This window comes from Diceros bicornis, chromosome 32 (genome assembly GCF_020826845.1).
Source record: "Diceros bicornis minor isolate mBicDic1 chromosome 32, mDicBic1.mat.cur, whole genome shotgun sequence".
Taxonomy (NCBI): Eukaryota; Metazoa; Chordata; class Mammalia; order Perissodactyla; family Rhinocerotidae; genus Diceros; species Diceros bicornis.
In genome coordinates this window covers 11,118,072-11,142,673 of record NC_080771.1, presented here as the reverse complement: position 1 = coordinate 11,142,673, position 24,602 = coordinate 11,118,072, and the positions used below count along the sequence as shown (strand labels likewise).

General features: G+C 54.8%; 1 protein-coding gene across 1 annotated transcript; it reads right to left on the bottom strand.

The window, feature by feature from the left end:
• Positions 1–224: 224 nt before the first annotated feature.
• DRC7 (dynein regulatory complex subunit 7) lies at positions 225–18,605 on the bottom strand. The gene is given in 17 exon segments (XM_058528620.1): positions 225–496; positions 586–725; positions 1,582–1,776; positions 2,668–2,778; positions 2,866–2,976; positions 3,810–4,025; positions 4,849–5,069; positions 6,302–6,430; positions 6,620–6,748; positions 7,645–7,717; positions 10,084–10,212; positions 12,609–12,827; positions 13,740–13,898; positions 15,633–15,827; positions 16,568–16,693; positions 17,835–18,009; positions 18,409–18,605. Coding segments are annotated over 17 exon segments (2,604 nt in total). The 3' UTR covers positions 225–417.
• Positions 18,606–24,602: the final 5,997 nt, after the last annotated feature.

The window sequence follows — 24,602 nt, the reverse complement described above, 5'->3', positions numbered from 1 at the left end:
GAGCTGGGCCCCCGTCGCCATGTTGGGATCTAACCAGTGGTTTGAAGGTGGCTGTGAGACCATCTGCAGGGGTGCTGCAAAGCCCCAACAGTCCAGTGGAGGAGGGACAGGAAACACGTGAGGAAGGCAGCCAAGGGGTGGGGGAGGCGTGGTCTCAGGCTGTAGGTAAAGAAGAGAAGGAGAAAAAGGCTGGTGCTTGTGAATCCGTGAACCATCAATGACAAATTAAAAGTGCGTTTATTCACAGGAACATCATGAGAAGCAGGAATAGATGGGGCTTTGGGGAGGGGGCGGGGCGGGAAGGCCAAGTGCCTCCGTCGACGGTCATTAGCTGGGTGTAGGGAGTACAGGGGCCAGGCTGTGGGGGAGGCTTCTTTCTCTGTCCGAGGCCCCAGGAGGGACATCAAATAAAGACTTTCAGGAATTCCCCAGGCGTGGGTCCTTGTGAAGCTTCTCCTCCAGAGCCAAGTACTTCAGTGGGGCCAACTCCTTGTGTCTGAAATCAGAGGGAGGAACGAGAGGTGGTGGGGGATTACGAAGCTGCTGCTCCAGCCCCCTAGCGGTCCTTCCCCCTCTTGTCCTCACCGATTGAGCCGCTGCTCCAGGATGCGGATGCGGAACATGGCCTGAGAGCAGTAACTCAGGTACAAGTCTTCATCCTCCGTCGTCAAGGTCACCTGGTTCTCCTGGTACCACTGCTGCTTCTTCTGTAGCTCCTGGGTCTCCTTTGGGCATGGCGAGGAGAGAGCAGAAGGGTTGATGAGGGCTGACCCTCACCTAGGCTGCAGGCTGAAATCCCACTGGTCACTAGACAGCCCCCAAGGGTTGGCCCTACTACCCCCACCCGCAGAAGCCAGAGGAGTAGAGGCAGGGGCCACAACGTGTCTTGGGAGGGAGCCACTGGGGTCATGTTTAGAGGGTTATCATGTCCATGAGGTCAGAGCAGGGCTCAAGCCTGAGACAGCCATGTGGCTCTGGACAAGGTACATTTTCAGAGCTTCCAATTTCTTTTATGGAAAATGAGGGTCATTGTACATCTCCCCACCACCACTGTAGAGCTCTTTGTGAAGATTAAATGAAATAATGCATGGGAACTAGATGGTGTGTACCTGACCAACAGAAATGGGTCAAGGATATAACAACAATGGGTTGTTATAATGTACCATTCATCCATCCCTCCACCCACCCATGCATCCCTCCACTCATCCATTCAACCACCCATCCATCCGTCCATCTACTCATCCCTCTACTCATCCCTCCATCCCTCCATTCATCCACCCATCCATCCATCCATCCCTTCATCCCTCCACCCACCCACCCACCCACCCATCCATTCATCCATTCATCCACCCACCCACCCATCCTTCCACCCATCCATCCTCCTATCCCTCCATCCACTCATCCACCCAATGAACAAGAGTGAGGAAGGACAACTTGATCATTTGGGAACTCCAAGCACTGACATACTCGTCCCCTCATTAGTCCCTCACAAGTCCATGAGATGGTGGGCAGACAACCCTGGGCCCGTTTTCTGGATGAGGATGCCAAGGTCCCCTCCCCTTCCCCGGGCCCTGGCTGAACCTTCTCAAAACGGGCCTGGATGAGGTTGGCCTTGTCGATGAGCCGCTGCTTGAAGTCACTGAGGCACTCCTCCTTGAGGCGCACGGCCTGCCAGCGCGTCATCTTCTCTCCTGGTGGGAGCTGTGCCAGGAACGGGGCCAGGTAGTCCAGCTGGGCCTCCACCTGCCGCAGGTGCTCCTCGTGCATCACGCGCTCCTGTGGAGTGGGGAGAGGGTGTCAGCGGGACCAGCAGGGGCTGCAGAGACCTCTGTATCAACCAGCTCTGTATCCACATGGGACTGAACAAAACCAGGCCTCAGATTCAGGTCCCAGTGTTTGGCGCCTCTGGGACTGAGGCCTCAGAGGGGACCTGTATGCTGTCTCTTGTTGCCATGGTTATTGGCAACAGCCCACTCTTGTGTCACATGAATTCATGTCTCTACCTGAGCCTCAGCACAGAGCTAACACTCAGTGGATGCTTGCTCAATAGATGGTAATAAATGGTGGTTATGAACGATGTTAAATCAAAAACTGCCAGTAACTCCCTTCCTTTTTCTCTTTCATCCTGGGGTCTTATGTCTTGTGTAGGCAGACAAGGGCCGGTGAATTTGGAGATGAGGAGGCTGACGCCCATCCTGGGAGTCTGAGGACCAGTCATCTGATGCCCTGTCCTGCCTCCCCAACCTCTAACTATTTTTAGAAATCTCCATGTGGTTAGTGAAGCGGATTCTGAAGCTGGCCTCAAAAACCAGGCTGGGTCTTGCAACCCAAGGGTGTAACCCAAATGCTCGCTGGGGCTCCCGGCCCAGGTCGTGACCTTGAGGGGAGCCCCAGGTGGAGGGGGGTGCACAATTTCCATTCTTTTCCATGCAGTAGAGGCCTTTACTTGGCCACAAGTCCTGGAGGTGGGGGGAGATCCTGAGTGCTCTTTGGGGGCGAACCATAGAAATGGTCATTGCAGCAGCAAGGATGACCACAGTGGTGTCAATAACTTCATCCCCTACAAAGGGCTTCCCGGCAGAATCTCTAATCCCCCTCACCACCTTGGAGGCCCGGGTTGGTGTGGGTGCAGGAAAAGCCAGGGCCTGGGCCGGGAGCAAGGCTCACCATGGCCTCCCGATACTCCTTGCTCTTCTCGTTACGCTTGGTGTCGTAGATGGAGATGGTCAGCGCGTGTGCCTCCTCCTCTTCCTCTCGAAGCTTCAGGATCTCCAGCACCTGAATTGGGAAGTGGGGGAGGGCATGGTTAAGACACTCTCCAGCCCCTGCCACCTCCCACCTGCCCACTCTCCCATGGGACCCTACCTCCAGCTCCGACTCCCAGGTCTGATGTCTGGACAGCTTCTCTTCATTTTTCAGCTGCATCATGGTCTCGTACTGGTAGAGAAGCTTCTTGGTGTGCTCCATGGGCTCCACCTGGGACAACAACAGCCACAGTGACACAGAGAGGCAGCAATGGCTGGGGTCGTGGGCAGACTCTGGAACCTGACCACTTGCGTTCAAATCTTCCCCTGCCATTTTTCTAGCTGTGTGACCTCAAGGAAGTTGCTTAACCTCTCTGGGCCTCAATTCCTCATCTATAAAAACAGAAATCATAATAGAAGAGGAACTGGAGACTCAGAGAGGCTAAGCAACGTGCCAGGAGAGGGAGGATTTGAGAGCCAGCTCTGTGGAGGTGACGGGATCTGCTCCTAGTCCAGTGTTGGTCCTGGGATCTGGGGTCTGCTCTGCCCAGGGCTTGGGGGCGGGAACAATGAGGAGTAGTCCTAGCCTGCTGGCTTGTCTTTTTTTTTTTTTTTTGGTGAGGAAAATCAGCCCTGAGCTAACATCCATGCCAATCTCCCTCTTTTTGCTGAGGGAGACTGGCCCTGGGCTAACATCTGTGCCCATCTTCCTCCACTTTATATGGGACGCCGCCACAGCATGGCCTGACAAGCGGTGCATCAGTGTGCGCCTGGGGTTCCAAATCTGGGCCGCCAGCAGCGGAGCGCGCGCACTTAACCGCTATACCACGGGGCCGGCCCCTGGTTTGTCTTTCTTGATGGAAAGGGGAAGATTTTCAGAGGAGCTGCAAAGAGAAGGGTGCCCAGATGGGAGCTCTTGATTTCCCAAGGGGCAGAGATGAATTTCCGGGCTGGGAACCGGGAGTTTCCATCCCAGTTCTCCAGAGTTGCTGGGACGGGACAAAGGGCCCCGCGCCTTCTCCTCCCAGCACCCGCCCGCCCCGCCAGCCGCGGCCCCAGGCCCACCTCGAAGCTGACGCACATGTCGGGCGTCATGATGACCTTGTTGCCCTTGCCGTCCACCTCCGTGCGCCGCAGGAACTCGCGCTTGGAGGCCGTGATGTGGTCCTCGCGGCAGTGGTAGCGCAGCTGGATGCGCTCCTCCAGGATGAGAAACACGCGCTCCGCCACGTCCTCGTCGGCTGGCTTCGCTGGGTTGCGGAAGAAGCGCTCTGTGATTCTCTGGGAAGCCAGAACAGGCACAGGGTGGGAGGCGGCAAAGGGGATTTCCCTGTGCACCCTGAGGGCAGGAGCAAGGGACACTGGGGTCTGGGGTCATTTGGGTGTTCGTGTGGAGTGGCCCTTCCTAGCCAAATAGCGGCTCTCGTGGCCCCATGGGTTCTCAGTGCCAGGCTGCTCTAGCCCCATATAGTGCTGGACCCCTTCTCTCACTCCCTCCACAAGACTCTGCTTGCTCACTTCCAGAGATGGGGAGCTCACCACCTGTCCAGGCAGCCTGCTCTATCCCTAGACATCCATTACTGCTAGGAAGAGCTTCTTTGGTATACAGCCATTCGACACAGTTGCCAAATAACTTGTAATGATATGAAGAAAAAAACGCACAATTTAATATTAAGTGGGTGATACAGGGATTCTACCTACACACACACTTTCTCACACACACATACACACACCTCGGTTAAGTTAGAAAAGACTCTCAAAACCAAACCTATTAATAAGTGGGAATATCTGAGAGATACTATTCTGAGATATTTTTACTTTTCTCTTTATATTTTTCCATATTTTCTAAACACTTAGTCATGAGTGTGTGTTTTCTATAACAGTAAGGGGATAATACCTCCTCGGCTCAGTGGCTGAGGGTGCAGTCTGGCATCAGATGCCCCGGGAGCGTGCATGTGGTGAATGTTCACTGCTCGTAGCTAGGGCTGGGGAAAGGTTGCTTGGGAAAGATGCTGCGCCGGGGTTGGGGCTCCCCCCGTCCCAGGGTAACCTCGGCCTGCCAGAGAGGGCGGCCCCCCTGTCCCCAGGCCCAGCAAGTTCTCACCACTATGGGCCGGGGGTTTGACTCTGCGCTGTTCAGAGCCAGCTTCTTGACCCTGGGCCCGAAATTGACGTCTCGGTAGGACAGGAAGTCAGACCGTCCTTGATAGTACTCTGTCATTGTCTTGGGGGTCTCTTCCCGCTTTAGCAGGCCGTCCACACGGGCCGTTTCATAAAACTCCATGACGCGGTCCATCTCAGGCTGCATGGACCTGTATGAGTGCACTGCGGTGGGAGGCGAGGACGGGGAGATGGTTGGGTGAACACCACGAGCTCTGGCCGCTGGCTTGATAACCCAACCCCAGGCCCCAGGGACAAGGCACGTCCATGAATGAGCATTAGGTATATAACCAATCCCCTACTGCTGGGTATTTAGGCTTTTTCCAACTTTTTTGTAGGTATAAACACCACCATGATGAACATCTGCACCACGCCTTTTTTCTTCTAGCTTGTTATTTGCTCAGGACAAATTTCCAGCAGTAGAATTGCTGGTCAAAAAGTGTATACATTTTAAGGCTATTATTGACATATTTTGCCCAACTGCCCTCTAGAAAAGTTGTGCCAATTTGCTTTCCTACCAGCAGTGACAGGGAGCGACTGTCTGCTACTTTGCACACTTGCTTACACCTGGTAAGACCATTTTTTCATCTTTGCCAACATGAGGGGCTAGATGATTTAGTTTCATTATCACTTAGTGATTTAGTTTCATTTTTTTTAAATTTCAACCCCTAGGGGCCGGCCCGGTGGCATAATGAATGAGTTCGCATGCTCCACTTTGGCAGCCCAGGGTTCACAGGTTCAGATCCTGGGTGCGGACCTACGCACCGCTCATCAAGCCGTGCTGTGGCTGCGTCCCATACACAAAAAATAGAGGAAGATGGGCACGGATGTTAGTTAGCTCAGTCCCAATCTTCTTCACCAGAAAAAAATTTCAACCACGAAATGAGGTTGATCATTTTCTAAAACGTATTTTAATCTTGCATTTTTCTTTTATGATTTGTTGGGCAGAGCTGTTGATTCTCTCCTGAGACATGTCCTTCCCTCCCCTCCCGGCCTCCTGAGCTCCTGGCCATGTCCACACCCTTCACACCCTCTGCATTGGCTCAAATGTGGGGGCATTTGTTGGTTTTGTTCCTCAGCATGCTGATCCCCATGAATGTGGCCCCCACTGTGTGCCTGATCCCAACCACAGAATGGGCACGTGGCCCTGGCTTTGACTTCCCTGGAGGAACACTTGTCACATCTCCCTGGATTTTCTGTGCTTCCCCTGACCTCCCACACAGCTGGTTTGCTTAGGGAAGCAGGGTGGTTTCTGTTCTTTGCCACCCAAGAACCCTGGCAGTACAGAGATACTGGTTCCTCCCACCACATGCCAGCTGCCACGGAGGAGGCTGCTGTAAGAAGTCTGTGAGGCCCCACCCAGGGCTCCTAGCTGGCCTGCAATGGGGCCCACTTACCACGCAGAGCCTGGGGGTGGCCCGGCTTGAAGTAGTCGATATTCAGGCCCGTGCTCTTGTTTATACGCCTCAGCTCCAGCCTGTCCTCCCGGTTCTGGTACCACTCCTTTATCTCCAAAGTGTTGGTACCTGTGGGGCCCGATCGGTGCTTGCTGCAGCCAGGCCAACTCCGCCAGCCTGTCTCCACCATTCCCAGCACGCAGAGGCCAGCAGGGCCCGCGTGCACCCCGAGAGAGTGGCAGTGACGTGCCCAAGGTCACACAGCAAGTGGGGAGACCCAGCTCTCCTGCTCCCCGCAGCCGGGGCTGCCCCCCTTACACTCCAAGTCCTCGTAGGTGGTGAGGCGGCACACGAGCCCATTGCTGTTGAGGTACGGGGCCCACTTCTCCAGCTTTGCCCTCTTGTACTGTATCACCTTCTTTCCATTTGGGCAGCGAGCCTCGAACGCTGTGGACGCAGAGCGAGCTGGGGTCCCTCCTCCCCAGAGAGGGGAAGAGAGGGCCACCCCCACCCAGCCACTGTCCATTGCGCTGTCTGCTAAGCTCCTGCAGGCCCCCAGCCCCCTCCAGGGAGGCGGAGGAGAACAGTCACCAGGGGCGGCTCTGCCCTGGAGGGGTTCTCAGGTTGGAGCCTGACGGAGGATCTGCGCCCTGCCACATTGCACTGTCTCGCTGCCAGGCTTTTGCCTGTGCAGGTCTCTCTGCTGGAAACACCGTCTCCTCCTGCCCTTACTGGGCTAACTCCTTCTGATCCCTCAAAACTTCGCTCAGATGACCCCTCCTCCTAGAAGCCCTTTCTGCCCACCCACCCCACGAGCCCCAATCCCAGGGCTGGGCTGGGTTCTCCTCCCCTGGGGTCCCATGACACGCTCTCTAGTCCTACCCTGTTGGAATGGCCTATGCCCTCCCCGTGGGCTGGATGCTGCCAGACGGGAACCTCAGCAGCCAGCAGAAGTCGGCATGGGGCACGAGCGTCCCCGTCCTCCTGCTTTCTCTGCCTGCACCTCCCTGGTCCTGACATCCCCTCCCCTGTGCCATGTGGGTGCTGTGCATGGCCTCCTCCTGGCAAGGTGGGGTGAGGGAGGGGAACGGCTGGTCCTCGGTCCTCCCTCACCTCCCACACTCCATCATCCAGCACATGTTAACTGAGCCCCCTCCTGTCTGCCAGAATGGTGTCAGGCCGTCGGCCACGGAGCTCAGTGTGTGTAGCAGGCGGGAAGCAGGAGGGGTGGCAACCAGGGGCCAAGGCAGCCTCTGCTGGCCTCCCCCTGCCTGGCTGGTGCCGCAGGCCTCCCCAGAGGCCCGGGAGCCGGTCCTGGGGAGTGAACACAAACACGCACGTACCTTCCGGGGAGATCTCAATCTGCTCCACCCACGAGGTCGGCATGTCACAGCTCTTGTCCTCATCCTCCTTGCACTGTTGGGAGAGGCGGGGCGGGCGGGCTGGTTCTGGTCAGGGCTGGGTCTTGAAGCAGAAGTTACGGGCAGAGCCTCTGTCTCGCCCCCCCAGGGCCAAGCCAGAGTGGCTTGTCAACTCCCCCAGAGGGGCCAGAGGTCAGGGGCAGTTCTGACCTGGTGTGACCCAAGACAGAGAGGAAGAGGAGGAGGCAGGTCCTCGCCAGGAGCCCTCCCCTGCACCCGCCTGGCTGGGACAGCAACACCCCTGTCCCCACGTGCCACCTTCTCTCGGTCGTCAGAGGCCTCAGGCACAGCCCTTCATTAAGAGAGGGGCTTCCGGAGTCAGGTGGACCCAAGTCCCAGCCTCCATCCGACACCAGCGAGTACCTTAACCGCTCTGAGCCTCCGTTTCCTGACTGTGAACTGGACCCCTCAGGATTAACTGATAGAATGGATGTCAAGGGCTTGGGACACTGCCTGGCTGCCCTTATTGTTTTTTTGTTCTCTTCTAGCCTTAGTTTCCCCATCTGTAAAATAAGGCCTGTCTAGACAAATGGTCCTCAAACTAGGTAACCACAGAAACTTGGACAAGATTTTCTCAATTTAAAACTTTTCTTCCACAAACGTTGCTCAGACCTCTGATGCCTGCTTGTCTGATCAGTCCACGTCTCAGGGCCAGCAGGGGGCGCCTGTGCCCCAGATTGCACAGGGAGGCTCTGGTCTCCAGAGACGAGGACCCTGAGAATGCTCGACACCAGTTCCAGGCATGTCCACGCTGCCAAGCCAAGCACATCACAGCAGTGGTCTCATTTTGTCCTCAAGCAGTCCCAGGAGGTAGAACAGAGTCACCATTGGGAGCCCAGACTTGGGAGCCAGACTATCAAGTCCCAGGTTCAAATCCCAGCTCCACCACCTACTGGCTGTGTAACTTTGGGTAAGTTAGTTCATCCCTCTGTGCGTTAAGTTTTCCTATCTGTGAAATGGGAGGATAATAGTCATGGATGCTAACCCTAGTACCACTTCACCAGGTGGTTGTGAAGACTTAGATGAGTTAATTCAGGTTAGCAACCCCTGTCACTTAGTAAGGGCCATGTGAGTGTTGCCTACTGTTAGGGGCTGAACTGTGTCCCCTCAGAATTCCTATATCCTAACCCCTGGTTCCTAAGAATGTGGCTATATTTGGAGACAGGATCTGTAAAGAGGTAATTAACTTAACATGTCATTAGGGGGGTCCCTAATCCAACATGACTGGTGTCCTTATAAGAAGAGGAGATTAGGATCCAGACGCACACAGGGAGGACCGTGTCAGGACACAGGGAGAAGACGGCCATCTACAAGCCAAGGAGCGAAACCAACCCCGCTGACACCTTGATCTTAAACCTCCAGCCTCCAGAACTGTGAGAAAACAAATTTCTGTCTGTGGTACTTTGTGGTGGCAACTCTAGCAAACAAATACACTTATTATTACTCTGAATATAACTGACCCCACTCCCCCACTTTACATCCAGACAATTAAACTGAAGCTTCCAACGATCAGAAAGTTTGCCCAAGGTGTCCAAGCCAATAGCTGAGGCCTCTGGGCCCCTGATGTCCACACACAAGGCCTCAAGTGGACCTGCCTGGAAGGCCCCTGACCAGGAGATGAGAGAAGCTATGCTGACGAGTTGGGGAAGGCCCCAGGCCAATGACCTTTAGAAGGGCTGATAGGATGGACAAGAAAGGCCTGGAAGTACAGGGGGGATCATGGTGGCTATGCAGGAAGGCCTGGACGTGAGGAATGGCCAGCCTTGGGGCTCCGCGGGGCTTGTGGAGAGGGTCTTATCACCCGAGAGGAGCAGGGCAGCCCCTGAACAGGGTGGACTGTGTGGGAGGCAGGAGACCTTAAGGCAAGTCCCAGCCCTTCCCTAAGCCACTGGGCAGGGCACTGGACCTGTCTGGGCCTCTGTTTGCCCATCTGTAAAATGAGGGGAGGGTCCAGGCCCTTCTGCTTTTTTTTTTTTTTTTTTTTTTTGTGAGGCAGATCAGCCCTGAGCTAACATCCATGCCAATCTTCCTCTTTTAGCTGAGGAAGATTGGCCCTGGACTAACATCCGTGCCCATCTTCCTCCACTTTTTATGGGACGCCACCACAGCATGGCCTGACAAGCGGTGTATTGGTGCGCGCCTGGGATCCAAACCCGGGCCGCCAGCAGCGGAGCGCGCGCACTTAACTGCTACACCACGGGGCCGGCCCCAAGGCCCTTCTGCTCTGAGGAATCTATAATTGGTCCATCTGGACTGTCCCCCCCAGTACACATCGTGTGGTGGGGACATTTGTCAGGCTGGCAAGACAGGGTGTGAAGCCCCTCCCCACACCCCGCGGCCCCACGTGCTGCTGCGCCTCACCAGATCTTCCACGTCCTCGTCATCATTCGTGCCACTGTCGTCTTCCTCAGATGTGGACAGGTGAGGCTTGTCGGTCCCCAGGAGCAGGTACTCCCACCTCACGGGGTCTCCCAGGTCAAAGACCAGGTCCTGATAGGGGAGGGACTCAGCTGAGTGCACCCCACCACCACCACATCCCTCCTGCTCCACGGGGGCGGGGGAGGAATGGCTGTTTTCAGAGTAGAGAGGGGCCCTGGGCCCAGGGCACAGAGGGATAGAGTGTCGGTTCCGGCCAGCCTCTGAGTGTCCCCGCACCCTGCTCACTTCAGCAGGGAAACTGAGGCCCGAGCAGGGTTGGAACTCCCTTCCCGTTGCCCAGTCTCCCCATGAAGAAATCCCGTTGTTGGTCCTGCGAGAGACTTGGAAACTCTGTGGCCTGGGAGCGGCCTGGACGTGGGGGTCGTTCTGCATTGTCTAGGGGGCGTCCCAGGCACGTTTAGAGCAAACGCACGCCGGTGAGATCTTATGGGAGGGGGACGACAGGGTTGGAAAAAGACCTCCTCGCGGTTTCACCCAGGCCAGGAGGGAGCTGGGCAGGCACACGTGGAACTGTCCGGAAGACGCAGGTGGGAATTTCTCATGGTGTGGGTCTCCCACCTCTTTTCATCTCAGCCCACCTGGGCCTCGGGTCACTTGCCAGATGACTCCCAGCAGGTGGGGAGCATCCCACATCCCAATCTACCTCCCCCGCCCCACCCCAATGCCCCTGAATCAGTGCTCCAGAGAGAGGTCCAGGGCTTAAGAACAGCTGCCCCCAAGGGGTTTTAACACGAAGCTGTCCTGGTGCCACCCTAAACCTAGTCCTCGCTGTGGGATCTGAGTCCCCGAGGGCCTCTGAGGGTGACTGCTCTGCTGGGAGGTGGGGGGGGGGCATGGCGGAGGAGAGGGAGGGAGAGACTGCTCGTAGATGTAACAGTGACCGCCAATAGTCAAGGCTTCGTGGAGAGGAACCAATTGTACAGATGTTTGTATTTCCTTAAATCACGTCCTCCACTCTGTCGCTTTTGTAAGTAATAAGCAGTAGTTAGATGTTACGCCTTGCTACTTTAAATTAATGTTTAATTTCTATTTTTAAAAAAGCATAAATGAGTGGACAGCTCCCACGTCCCACGAGCCTGGGTGTGTGCGCACCAGGCAGTCTGTGTGCGGGTGCCTCGCCGTCGCTCCCCACCCGCAAGGCCATTTCAACGTTCTTTGACGGAACAAAGCAGCCACTCCCGTGCTCATCAGGCAGTAAAAGTGACCGCCAGTGTCGCCATCTCTTTCTTCGTGCCCTCACTTGGTGACGCGGTACTGCCCCTCTGGCCTCACTTTCCCACCCAGCCACCCTTCCATCTCCATCTCATAACTTCCGTTATCCGTGTCACCTCCGCCTGGCGCTGGCGCAGGGCATGTGGGGAGGGGAGGCTGAAGGGCCTTCAGCCTGGAAGAGGGCGAAGGAGGACCGGCGCGGCCTCTGAAGGGCCGTTATCCTTCAGAGGGCACTGACCACTGTGGCAGGTATGAGCCTGGGCCCTGGGGGAGGGCAGTCTGGGCTCTGCCCCCTCTGTGTGGTCGGGAAAAGTTCTTTTTGTCAAATGAGAGGAACAATAGCTAACATATTTGAACGGCCAGGGACTACACGAGCACCTACTGAGTGTTGTTTCCCATAACCCTGTGGGGTCAGCGAGGGCCGAGCAATCCTGGGATCAGCGGCCGAGGGAGGCCAGGGGAGGGGGTGTGGCTCCTCCACTGAAGGCAGAAGTTTCTCCACCTCGGAACATCTGACTTCCCCACAGACCCAGAGTGACTTGCACCAGAGAGAACGTGCATTAACTCTGCTCCTCTCCCCAGCGGGTGACAGCTGTCCCTGGACAGGGTCACTTAGGAATACGGGGGAAAGGGTCCAGGATCTGCCTTTGGGAAGCTGGCCTGGCTGGAAATGGAGGAACTTGGAAACAACAAAAAAGCCCAGGACCTAGAGCCTGGAGCCTGTCTCTCTTTCGATTTGTGCACAGCTCAATGAATTTCCACCAACTGGACGCACCCTGGTTCCCTGCACTGAGATCAAGACAGAGAACGCTGCCCGCAGCCCAGAAAGCCCCCTTGTGTCCAGTTACGACCTGCCCCCAAATATGTGCATGTGTTCTTAACTTATGTAAGTGGTACTGAGTTTTATATATATATAAATTTGTGGAAATTCATTGAGCTGTAAACTTAGGATGAGTGCACATTTCTGCTTGTATGTTACACTCCAATACAACGTTTTCAAAAAACTCATTCATACAAAATAACAATCCACATTTTATAAGGATATGGAAATCAAAAGAGAGACAATAATCATATTAGAACGGTAATTTATGGGCAAAGGAGTGGGCTGAGGGGACTCAGCTGTGGGGAAAGTCCGAGGCCCTCATGGCCCGGTGGCCCGCTCTCCCCGCTGGCCGTTGCCTCCCCCTGTTCTGCCAGCTGCGCCTGCCGCACCTGCCCAGGCCCCGGCCCGGTACCTTGCAGCAGTTCCAACAGTCCTGCATGTTGACCCAGTAGTTCTTGTGGTTCCAGAGGCTCTCGATGCCCAGGAAGTGGTCGTCCTGCGGGCTGTAGCTGCGCGCCGTGAACGGGTCAATGAAAAAGCTCTCCGGCACCTCGCGCTTTCCCGCCAGCACCAGGACCCAGCAGTGCACCCGCAGGCCGTGCAGGGGGTCGGTGTTTGCCTTCTCCGCCTCCTACACAGCAAAGGTGGGTGACTACGGGCCAGATGGGTGGGAAGGGGGGCATCAGGGGCCCAAACATCTCCCCGGGGCTGAGGAACCGGCAGGATACCTGAGTTCTGACCCAGACTGCACCATTGGCTGGCTGTGTGACCTTGAGGACATCGCCCCACCTCTGAGCCCATTTTCTTATCAATAAATTGGGAGGGTCTGACTCCATCTGTGGTTTACAAACTGGGCCCTCTGGAGCTCTAGGGTATCTGGGATTCACTGGCTTTCTGTGTTGTGATTCTGAGTGAGATTTCATCCAAACAAAGGTAGGGGGACACCATATGGCTTCTTTGTCTGCCTCCTCTGGGAGAAAGGTGATTGTGTCATGTTCATTATTGTATCCCCAGGGCCTGGACCAGAGGAGACACTCAGTAAATACTACATGGAAGGAAAGAAAAGACGGGAGGAAGGAAAAGAAGGTGGGAGGGAGGATGGGAGTGTGGATGGACAGAAGGAGAGACGGGAGGATGGATGGATGGAAGGAGAAATGAGAGGATGGATCGAGAGAAGAGATGGGAAGACGGATAGATGGAAGGAGAGACGGGAGGACGGGTGGGAGGGTGTGTGTAGGTTCATCTTCAGTGCAAACGTCTGGTATGAGGAGAAGACCAGCACTGCCCAGCATCAGATGGGTTGCCCTGGGCAGCAGAGCTCGCTGATGTTGGAAATCCATCCCTAGAAGCTGGCTGACCACCAGGGGGAGATTCCCACCAGCCTGGCGGCGGGGATGGGGAGTGCTTGAGGGGTGGAGGAGGGGTTTGGACATGGGGGTCCGGAAGCACATCCCTTCCATGCCCTGTGTCTGGTTGCCTGTTCCTAGCAGCCCCTGCTCGAGAGCTGAGCTCAGGGGTCGAGGGCCGAGGACGATGGACCCACCATGAGCCGTTCCTCCTCCTCCCTCAGCCGCCTCTCCTCCTCAGCTCTGATCTCCTCTTGCTTCTTCATCACCTGCTCCTGCTCAAACCTGCTGCTCAGGTCCCTGGGGGGTTTGATGGTGTACTTCTTAGCCGGTGGCTTTTCCTCCTCCCGGACCCTCTGTCACCCAATGAGAGCAAAATGATCAGTGGCCTGGAACTGCCTGCCCCTCGGACCAGGAGATCCCAGCTGCTCCTGGAGCCTGCGGGCTCTCTGGCCCTAAGTGCAGAAAGGGCCTCAGCTCCAGCTCTGTGGCCCTGGGTGAGTCCTCCCACCTCCCTAACCTCAGGTTCTTCTGTAAAGTGGTGTGAGAGTCAGAACCTTCTCCCCGGGCTTGTTCTGAGAAGTAAAGACAGGAAAACACCCATGGGCAGGAGCTCAGGAGATGCGATTTTCTCCTCTTCATTCCCCACTGCCCAGCTAGCTATGATCTGGATCTCATCTAGAAAGTGGGGCAAACGGTCGGGAGTCAGATTTTCCAGATTTTGTCATTGGAGGGTGTCCTACGTTGACTTAAAGTAAGTTTGTCGGGCAAGGAAGAAGAAGAAAGCCTGTGTGTGTGTGTGTGTGTGTGTGTGTGTGTGTGTGTGTGTATACGAATGTGTGCTAGGTGGCAGAAACATGTCCAGGAGAGAACACCACAGAGGCTGCAGGAGTAGGCCTGTGACAGTTATGAGGGAGAAACAGCAAATCTCTATGGTTTAGAGTCAGACAGACTGGGCCTCGGTCCCGGGGTCTGCATTTACCAGCCGTGTGACTTGGGCCACGTAAGTGCCCCTCCCTCTTACATCTCAACACACTCATCTGTGAAACAGGAGTGATGGTACCTCCCACACAGCACTATCGTGACGAGTGATGAAGTCAATGGACATGAAAGTGGTTTATAGCCCGGAAAGTTCTCTGCATCTGTTAGCTATTGATATCATTTTCATAATTAGAATTTTGGCTGAGATAAGAGACCAGCGTGTGAGCTCACAGGCCTCTGGAGCCCAAAGCAGTGAGGGAGCCTTTGTTCCCTCCTCCTTGGAGAGGAGGGCCTGACAGCAAGGCCCTCACCTGGTACCTCCCCTCCGTCTCGCCTCCCTCCACCAGAGCGCCCGCCCCGGGTCCCCAGGGGCTCGCCCAGGTGTAAGCCAGTGCACACGCATCCCGCTGGAGCCCCAGGACCCTGGACCCCCAGCCTTGAGCTGCAGATGCCCCTGGGGATTTGACCCTGATCACAAAGTCCTGGAATCAATCCAGCTCATGAAAAGCACTTTCTGCCTGGCTATTTTCCAAATACAAAGAGATGCTTTCATGATTCCTAAAATTTAATTCACTTAAGAGTGTTTCTTGTGTTCGCAGAACCTCTGACCATTATGGAGCTCTCAGTCAACAGGTATGAAAACACAGCCACCACCTGCTGGAGGGTTGCTGACATTTTTTTGCTGTTAAAAAGGGGGCCTTTTTACTGGGAGCAGGGTAAAAATACAGAACCAAATGCCTGTCCGTTTGTCTGTTTTTTCCTTATATGAAAACGGCTGGATGGATTTTTATCAAGTGCATAGGGTAAGTTCGGAAGGGTTTGACTTAAGATATAAGCCATGTGGCATTCAGAAAATTTGCTTTATGGGGAACACAGTAGCTGAGTTATGACAAGGCGAGAGGGACAGTTTGGGAACTGGGCAGTAGGCGTTGAGACGCTGAGGACAGAGAAATCACTGGCAGTTTGAAATGTGAACTCCAGGGCAGCTGCAGGGCTGCGTGGTGATGCTGCGTTGAAGGGGCTGCGACAGGGGGAGGAGTAGCAGGGACACACCGCTTTAAGGATGGCGCGTCTGGCAGGACGCCGAGGGCAGCGCGAGCCCGCCGTACCTCCCTGGGCCTCACGGTGAAGGGGCACACCTCCCGGGTCAGGTCCATGTGGCACAGGTCCTGCGAGCCGTACCCGTTGACGCAGTAGGCGTCATAGCCAGAGCCGATGAGCATGGAGCAGAGCAGCGTGCTGAAGTCAAAGCAGTTCCCCTTCTGGCACTGGAGCACCGTGGTCGAGGAGTACAGGTGGGAGGGCTGGCCACAGCGGGCTGGTCAGCATGGCCGCCCCCCCCCCCGCCCCCGACCTGTCCTCCCCATGTGTCAAGGGCTGGGCACTAGGGCCGACGGGCAGGCTGGACCCCAACAGGGGTCCTCACCTTTGTCAGGGTAGGGAGCCTGCTAAGAGTGGGAGGAAAAGCACAGGCCCTGTGTCCAGAAGGTGCAATCCACTTTGCCTGTACTTTTAAGGGGATGTGGACTTCCTGATGGGAAAGACCCTCTGGACTGTAGAAGCTTCTGGTCTAATGTTCTCTGATTGGTCACTTGATGGTTTTATTCCCAAGTCCCCCTCCCCTTCTACCCCCATCCCTTCCTTCTCTGCCCTGTCTCAGTTCTCCACTGTGCACCAGTCCCTTTCTCCCCGCCCCCTTCTCAATGAGAAGCAGATTGAGCTGGTCAGAAGCCCAAAGATGGGGCCGAGGCCCACAGGCAGCAGGGCCCTCCCCTCGCTCTCCTTTCCCCACCTCCTGAAGTTGTGAAAGGAAGACTCTGAAGGCAGATAGAGGCAAAGGAGGCAAAGAGGCGGAAGCTGGGGGACCAGGCTTGCTGTGTGACCTCAGGCAAGTAGCTGCCTGTCTCTGGGCCTGTTCCCTGACCCTTCCCAGACAGACTCATGGGCTGTGGCCTGAGCCCTGCTGAGCCTCCTTCTCCCGACCTGCCTGGATTCCCATCTAGGCCCCATGGGCCTAGGGATGCAGCCCTGGGGTGGCACTTACCGGCTTGAGGGGGTCGGGCAGGGGCACCATGGAGAGGAAGTCTGAGACAAACTGGGCACAGCTGTCCCAGTTGTAGAGCTCGGGGTAGGGCATCAGCGTGGGCCGGATGGTTGTGCTCACAAACTTCTGCAAGGGGACAGACCACAGGCTCCTGGGAGGACATTCCACCTAGTAGGAGACCTCGGCACTCTCAGGAAGCCTAGGAAGCTGGAGACCTGGGGCGGAGACCTAGGCCTCTCTGGGTCTTGGGCTCCCCTGGTGTTGGGAATTGGAGGAAGATGTCCCTCAAGACCCTTGCAGCCCAGATCTAGAATAAGCTTGTGCTATTCCTGGTGGCCACGTTGTGTCAGGGCCTCCCTGTCACCACCACTGCCCTACCAAGTGCCACCAGACCTGGCATCACCTCTCCGGTCCCCCAACAACCCTGTGAGGCAGGACCCATTGACAGATGAGGAAACTGAGGCCCCGAGAGGTCAGCTGACTGGCTCAGGTTCACGGTCAGTAGCAGAGCTGAGTCTGTCTGGCTCTAGACCACCGCCCAATGTGGGAGACCCAGTGCTTCTAGGGCCCTGGAGGGGCTGCTCTGCCACCCTTGGCCCACGGGCCAGGCCCCCAGGATCTCCCTGTGGACTCGAGAAAGGCCCCAAGGCACCGGATCTCGCATGGCCCCACATAAGGCGCAGCCTCAGTGCAGCCCCCTCTGATTGCTGCAGGGGCAATGCAGGCCTGGGATGACCAGACCAAGAGAAGAGGGGCCTAGGGAACCATCTGTATGGGAATTCCTGAGTTTCACGTGCTGGCAGCTAATACAAATGTTGAAAATCACCCCGTGGGCCAAATAGAACAGTCTGTGAGTCCAGGTCAGCCTGTGGGCTGCCGTCGTGCAAACTTAGGATTCATCCCATGCCCTTCTGTCCATTGATGAGGAAACTGAGGCCCAGAGAAACTCAAGGACGTGCCCTGGTTCACAGGGTAGAAGGAAGGAGGCCAGTGCTCAGGTCCTGGCCCATTTTGTGTTATTTCTCTGCCCTTCCCCCGGGCAGAGCCGGCCTCTGGGGCTGGAGACTGCCCTGGGCGTCCGGCTGCCCCTCAGGTGGGGCGGGGGGTCTCCAGGCCAATTCCCAGCAAGCCTGCTAGGGCCTGCGAGCACGTGAGTTTACGCTGCCCTTGGACTATCAGCTCTGGCCCACGGGAGGTCTGTGCTGTGGCCCATCTCTCTCCGCCCCCTGCCCTTCCTCCTGGCCCTGCCCTCCACCCTCGGCCTTACGGGCACTCCACACTCGTTCAGCGGGTGCAGGAAGAGGGGCACGCGGTCCGGGCACAGGTGGCTGTACTGGCGGGAGAAGTTGTCTGCCACCTGCAGCAAGAGTTCCTCCTTGGGTGTGTTGCTTTGGTAGGAAAGGGGCAGCTTGGAGATGTCGATAGCGTCACTGGTAAAGATCCTGTGCCCACAAGGGGGATGGTATTAGTTCGCCTGAGGCTAGACCCAGCGCACAGGGAAACTTCTATCCACCTTAGCTGCCATTGTTCTATCCCTTCCTCATTCAATCCTCACAACTACCTAGGAGGGAAGTATCGTTATAAGCATCTTTACTTTTAAACAGATAAGAGAACTGAGGCACAGAGAGGTTGAGTGACTTGCCTAGGGTCACACAGCTAGTGAGAGGCAGAGTGGAGATTTGGAGCAGGCAGCCTGAAAGCACAGCCCTCACTCATAACCGCCTCCCTCTCCATCCTGGTCCTGCCTCCCAGCGCCGGCGCCACCATTCCCCCTGGCTCCTCCTTCGCCCAGCCTGCTCTGACCCCCGCCAGGGCTGCTGGGCGGAAGCCCCCATCCCGACACTCACGAGGGCTTCCCCGGGATTACGATCTCCGACAGCTTCTTCTCCAGGTCCCTGAGCATCTCCTGCGTGAGGGGCGGTTCCTCCCTCCGCACCTCCACCGGCCTCATCATCTTCTCTCCCCTCTCGGCCCGCTCCGCTGCCTCCTCCCGCTCGGCCGCCTCCTCCTCCTCCACTTTCTCCTTCAGGACCTCCATCCTGGCGCGTCTCTGGCCGTCTAGAGATGGAGTCTCTGCGGGAGGGATAAAAGCCCTCAGAAGGGCCGACTCCAGACCGGAAAGGAGCCACCACGACCACCTGTGTCCTGGGCGGCGGTTTCAGGTGGATTAGAAAGATCTCCCTTTAAAACAAAGACAAAGCAGGCCACGGATTGAGAGCAATTGTTAGGGCTGGAGCAGGCAGCCCCCACTTACCGATATTGCTTTGCTTTTTCGTATATTTATTTTGACGGTCCCTTCTCGTTGTGGCAAGTGATGCTAATACTATAGGGACTGTTCTAGTATTCCTATTAAACAGAAGTTTCCTATTAAATATATTTATTAAGTCCAATAAGTGAATTGGTTTAAAGAAAATTATGCAAAATAGTAAGGTGATATGGAATGTGATCAAAAAAAATAAGAAGGTAATATCACCAAACATGGAACTGAGGCACAGAGAGAGCAGGGCAGGGCTGCCACCAAGGCACAGGGACAAGGGGCAGGTGGAGGTGAGGGTGACACAGCCTGCGCTCTCCTGGCCCAGCCCTGCATCAGCCCACAGGATGGAGATCATTTCGTGAGCCACTTGGAGACGCCATATGTGCTCGTGTGCCCCGGGGAAGGCCTTGCCTGCGCCGCAGAGCAGAGCCTCCCCAGGTAGACCGCTAGTTGCCTGCCCAGAGATCCAGTCCCCCCTTCCATGTGGCAGAACCCCAGTTTTGTTGGGGGCAGCAGTGTGCCTGGTTTGAAATGTTCGGCTTCCCAGCCTCCCTTGCAGCTAGAGGTGGCCCTGTGACATGAACCCAGTTCTGGCCAGTGGGATGAGAGTCGAAATTACTGGATGTGAAAGGCCAGGGCCCAGCTGGCAAAGACTCTTTGCCCTTCTCCTCTTCCTGCCTGGGACATGGACATAAAGTGTGAGGTGGGACAGCCGATGCATGACCGTGAGGTGACCACACCTGAGGACCACAGCTGCCTGCTAAGGACGGCAGAGTGGAGAGCCGGGGGAGCCGGGGTCCCAAGGGGCCCTGTGGAGCCCTTGAGTGCCACCTCCAGACTGCCCGTTGTGTGGAAAACTCAGCCTCTGCTTGTTCAAGCGGCCGTGTGGGGTTTCTGTTCCATCAGCCCAGCTGATCGGCCAGCCTCCTGTCTCCCGGCTCAGGTCTCTCCACTACCCCACCTCAAATATCTATTTTCTTTCCAGCAAACAGGGCAAAGGCCCAGAAAGGAGGAAAACAGACCCAATGCACAGGATGTGGTGGGGGGGAATGGTGAGGACTGGGGAGAAAAGAGCAGGGTGTCCCAGATTTGTCATCACTCCCTGGGGTGCAGCCAGGACTGAGGGGGTAACAGGCAGTAGGAGGGAAATGCCGGGCCCCACCTCCCTGCTCCAAGCCCTACCTGGCCGCCTCGGCCTCTGAGCAGCAGCCTGGCTAGGGGGATAACCTGGCTCTGCTGGCAGCTCCCGAGGGCCACTCCCTGCCCCGGTCTGGGCCTCAGTTTCCCTTTCTGCAATATGAAAGGAGGGACAGATGTTTCCTGTCCGATGCTGACATTCTGTAGGACTCAGGAGGGGATGAACGCACCTGTTACTGGAGGTCTGCCCGCCCGAGTCCCAGGTGGTCAACATCCCAAATGAGGCCTTGTGTCCCGCAGCCCATTCAGGACCCCAGTTCCCTGCAGGCGGACCTCCCACTGTGCCCACCAGCCAGGCAGCACAGCCCGGTGATCAGATCCCGGCACAGAGAGGATGCCTCACAGAAAGGGCAGTCATAACCATCAGAAGGCGCTCACGCCTACTGTGTGCCGGGAGCTGTGCTAAGGGTTATGTGGAGATAATCTCATTTATCCTCCATGGCTCTGTGAGATCATAGAAAGTATATATTGTCTTGGCCCCCTATTCCTGGCACAGGGCTTCTGAAACCTTTGTAATTTCCTAAGTGATAGGACCACTAGGAGCATCTTTTGTTCACTGAGGTGACTCTGGGGGGGCTCCTGGAAGGCTCCTGGATGGGGGTGGTCACCAGAAAGACCAAGCCATGATTAGAAGCTTGGAATTTTCAGCCCCACAACCCCTCACTTCTCTAAAGAGGGGAGAGGGGCTGGAAATGGAGTTAATAATTGATCACGCCTACGTGAGGAAGCCTCCATAAAATCCCAATAGTATGGGGTTTGGAGAACTTCCAGGTCAGTGAACACATCCACGTATAGGGAGAGTGACATACCCTAACTCCATGGGGACAGAAGCTCCTGCGCTCGGGACCCTCCCAGATCTCACCCTATGTATCTCTTCATCTGGTTCATCCGTATCCTTTTCATATCCTTTAATAAACTGGTGTTTCCCTGAGTTCTGTGAGCCACTCTAGCAAATCAATCAAACCTGAGGAGGGGCCATGGGAACCTCCAATTTGTAGCCAAGTCGGACAGAAGTTGTGGGTAACCTGGGGACCGACCACTTGCAACTGACATCTGAAGTCGGGTGGGAGCAGTCTTGTGGGACTGAGCCCTTAACCTGCGGGATCTCTCACTGTCTCCAGGTAGATAGTGTCAGAACTGAGTTCAATTGCTGGACCCCCAGCTGGTGTTGTGCAGAATTGCTTGGTGGGGGGAGAAAAATCCCATACATCTGGTCAGAAGTGAAGTGTTCTGTGTGGCTAAAGGGGGCGCACAGGAGGTGGAAGACTGAACTGGGTTTTCCCATTACAGACCCTATGAGGCAGACACTATGATACCCACTCAGCAGATGAGAAAATCGAGGCCTAGAGAGGTTAAGTGCACTGCCTCAGGTCATAGAGCTGGTAAGTAGCAGATCTGGGGTTCGAACCCATATATTTCTGGCTCTGAAACCCATGCACTTAAGGGCCTAACGAGATGGGGAAGTCCTAGAAGGGAGGGTAATGGGGCAGTGGAGAGGAAGGAAAGAAGGATGGGGAGAAGACCAGGGTGTCAATGGGCAGCAGGCGGTTACGACTGAGCCCAGGTCGCAGAACACTGCCATCAGAGGCGGCGCTGGGCCGGAATCCGCAGTACTGTATTCCCCACACCAGGCTGCCTCGTCAGCTACAGCGCAGCTTGGGGAGGGCAGTCCTGCCTCAAGGTTGCCTGGACCCTGCCCAGAGGCCCGGAGGCCTTCCTGGCCCCACAGCCCTTCCCTGCATCCCTATCCCCAGCAGCAACCTCCTTCTCCCCACAGCACACACACACACACTCACAGACACACTCTGAAAACTTCCCCAGAAAGATCAGGGCTGGGAGCCCCCAGGCAGAAGAAACCCCCTTACGGCCACCATCCTTCCCAATCCCCTGCCAGGCAGGGTCCAGCAACCCCCGGTGGTCCCCTGCACTCTACTCACCCCTCTGAGGACAGCCTGTACAGTCTGTTAGCCTGTCTCCACGGTAACAGCTTTCTAAAGTTGAGGGCAGGTCCTGGGAGAGGAGGCTTCTGGGAAATGTAGTCTTCTGTCCCTACCCAGGGCTGGGCCCAGAAGACCCACTGCTGCAGGGCCCTCGACCAGCGGCGGGCTGGAGCCAGCTTGTGCCAGTTTGCAACAGCTGACTGTTAAAATTTCGGGAATATTTGTGAGCCAGTTGACAAACACAGCCATTATTACAAATTTCAGTTATAAAAACTTATAAGTAAATGCGTTATATTAAAAACAAAGATTTCTAAAATACCCAAAACTCATCACTTCCTAATTATTTTACTACATTTTACTATTATCTATGCTCTTGAGGTTATTTATGCTTATCGCATCCACACAATGAAAATATTACATAATGGTGAGCTATGCTGCGTCTTCTCCCAACTTCCGTTCAGTGACATCACATTGATAGTTTGAAATTGGCCATAGGATTACTTACACCACGGAAATTGGCAAATGCTACAGACCAGGGCCTTTTCCTCCCAGTGAGCCCCAGGTGTTAAACATTTACCAGAACACCACTGTGTCTGCCCCACTCATGATCAATGTGGCCTTCATCAGGACGGATGGAAACCAGTGTGGGTCCCGGCACGGCTGCCTGCCGTGGTGGACAGAGCCAGGCAGCCTGAGTCCTGGGTTCAAGTTCAGGCTGGGCCTCCAATTTGGTATATCACTTGCAGGACGGGGAAAATGTATCCATTGGGTTAGTGGCCCATGAGAAATGTTTAGTTTTAGGTTCTTTTTAATTCAGAAGAAAATATGAATAGACTAATAATGAATGTAAAATTATGAGTCTACCCTGGATTATATTCATCTTTGTCCCGATGTAGTCATAAAATATATTTTTACTGTTTTTTTTTGGAGGAAGGGGCCCACGAAAGTGGTAATGCAGCCCTGTGGGGGGCGGGGAGCTCAGAGAAACACTGCAGGTATCCTGACAAGGTTATAGAGTTGCTGTTACTGGTGAAAATGTAGGAATCACCTCAATTCTCAATGACAAACAATGATTTTAAATTCTCTTTGGAATACTATGCAGTCATGAAAAATAAAGTGTGCCGGATGAATTAGACGGAGGGAAAGCTCATGAGATGGCGTGGGCACATCGGTCCTGTGTGCACTCTAGGATTACCTCCATGGGGAATTTGCCCGTGGTGAGGGAAGGAAGAGATGAGGAAAAAGAAAACAGGTGATGTGTTAGGCTGGTCAGATGGAACGTAGGCTTCATTTTCCTTTTTCCCCATGCAACATCTCATTTGTTTTGTATGTTTATTTATTCCCTTTTATCTCTATACCCACTCCCATTCCCCGCCCCCTATAGGTAACCATTCTGATATGTATTTTATTTCCCCAAATGAGCACTGTTTGCATGCTGCTGTTTTTAATTTGTGTAAATGATATTGTGTTAATATCTCCTTCTGTTTCTTATATTTGCACTAAGAGCTGTGTTTTTAAGATCCAACCATGTTGCTGTGTGTCCATGGTGTGGATCCACGCTAATTATCCTCTCTACTCTCCCAGTGATGGACACCCCGCTTTGCCACCAACTCCTTTCCACTACAGATAATGCCACTCATGTCATCGGGCGAGTCCCTTCTAGACCTGTAAGAGTGTTCCTTGGGGATAAGTAGCCAGGAGCACCATCCCATTTTTCTTCAGGCAGCGAAACTTACACTCTCACCACCTTCCGCCATGCGTGAGGGGGCCTAGGACCCTCGCCCCTGCCAGCAGCTGATATTATCTGGCTTCCTCATGTTTGCCCATGTGATGGAACCATGTTAAACATGCATCCCTCTGATTACCAATGATTTCAATGTGTCTTCTCATGCTAATGCGTTCTTTTTAGGTGTTTCCTCCTCCGAAACTATCTTTTAAAACCTCAGCCTATTTTTCTTTACTGGGGACATGTCCTTGTTTTGATCTGCAGAACTTCCAGTTGTTAATGCCTGGTTTCAGATGTGGCAAATACCTTCCCCAATTCCGTCTCATGTCTGCTGACATTGCCTGTGGTGTCCTTCATTAAACAGAAAACTTTAATTTTAGTGTAATTAAATTTATCAAGTTTTTGTTTGTTTGTTTTGTTTTGTTTCGTTTTTTTGCTAAGGAAGATTGGCCCTGAGCTAACATCTGTGCCCATCATCCTCCATTTTGTATATGGGACGCTGCTACAGCATGGCTTGATGAGCAGTGCGTCAGTCTGCACCCAGGATTCAAACCTGCCAACCTCAGGCTGCCGAAGCAGAGCACGCGAACTTAACCACTATGCCACTGGGCTGGCCCCAAATTTATCAAGTTTTGGTTTGATGTTTTGTGCTTATGAATTTTTGTTTCAAAAGTCCTTCTTTGCCCTTAGGTTGCAAATATATTTTCCTACATTAACTTTATAGTTTTGCCATCCCATTTAGAATCTTTACTCTGCCTGGAGACCATCTCTGTACGAGGAGTTCGGTAGGGATCCTGTTTTATTTTTATCCATATAATAGCCAATTTTCCAACACCATCATCAGACCATCCATCCCTTCTTGGTGATGCCACTCTTGTTGTGTATTAAGTGTGTATATGTCTGCCTCTGAGCCCT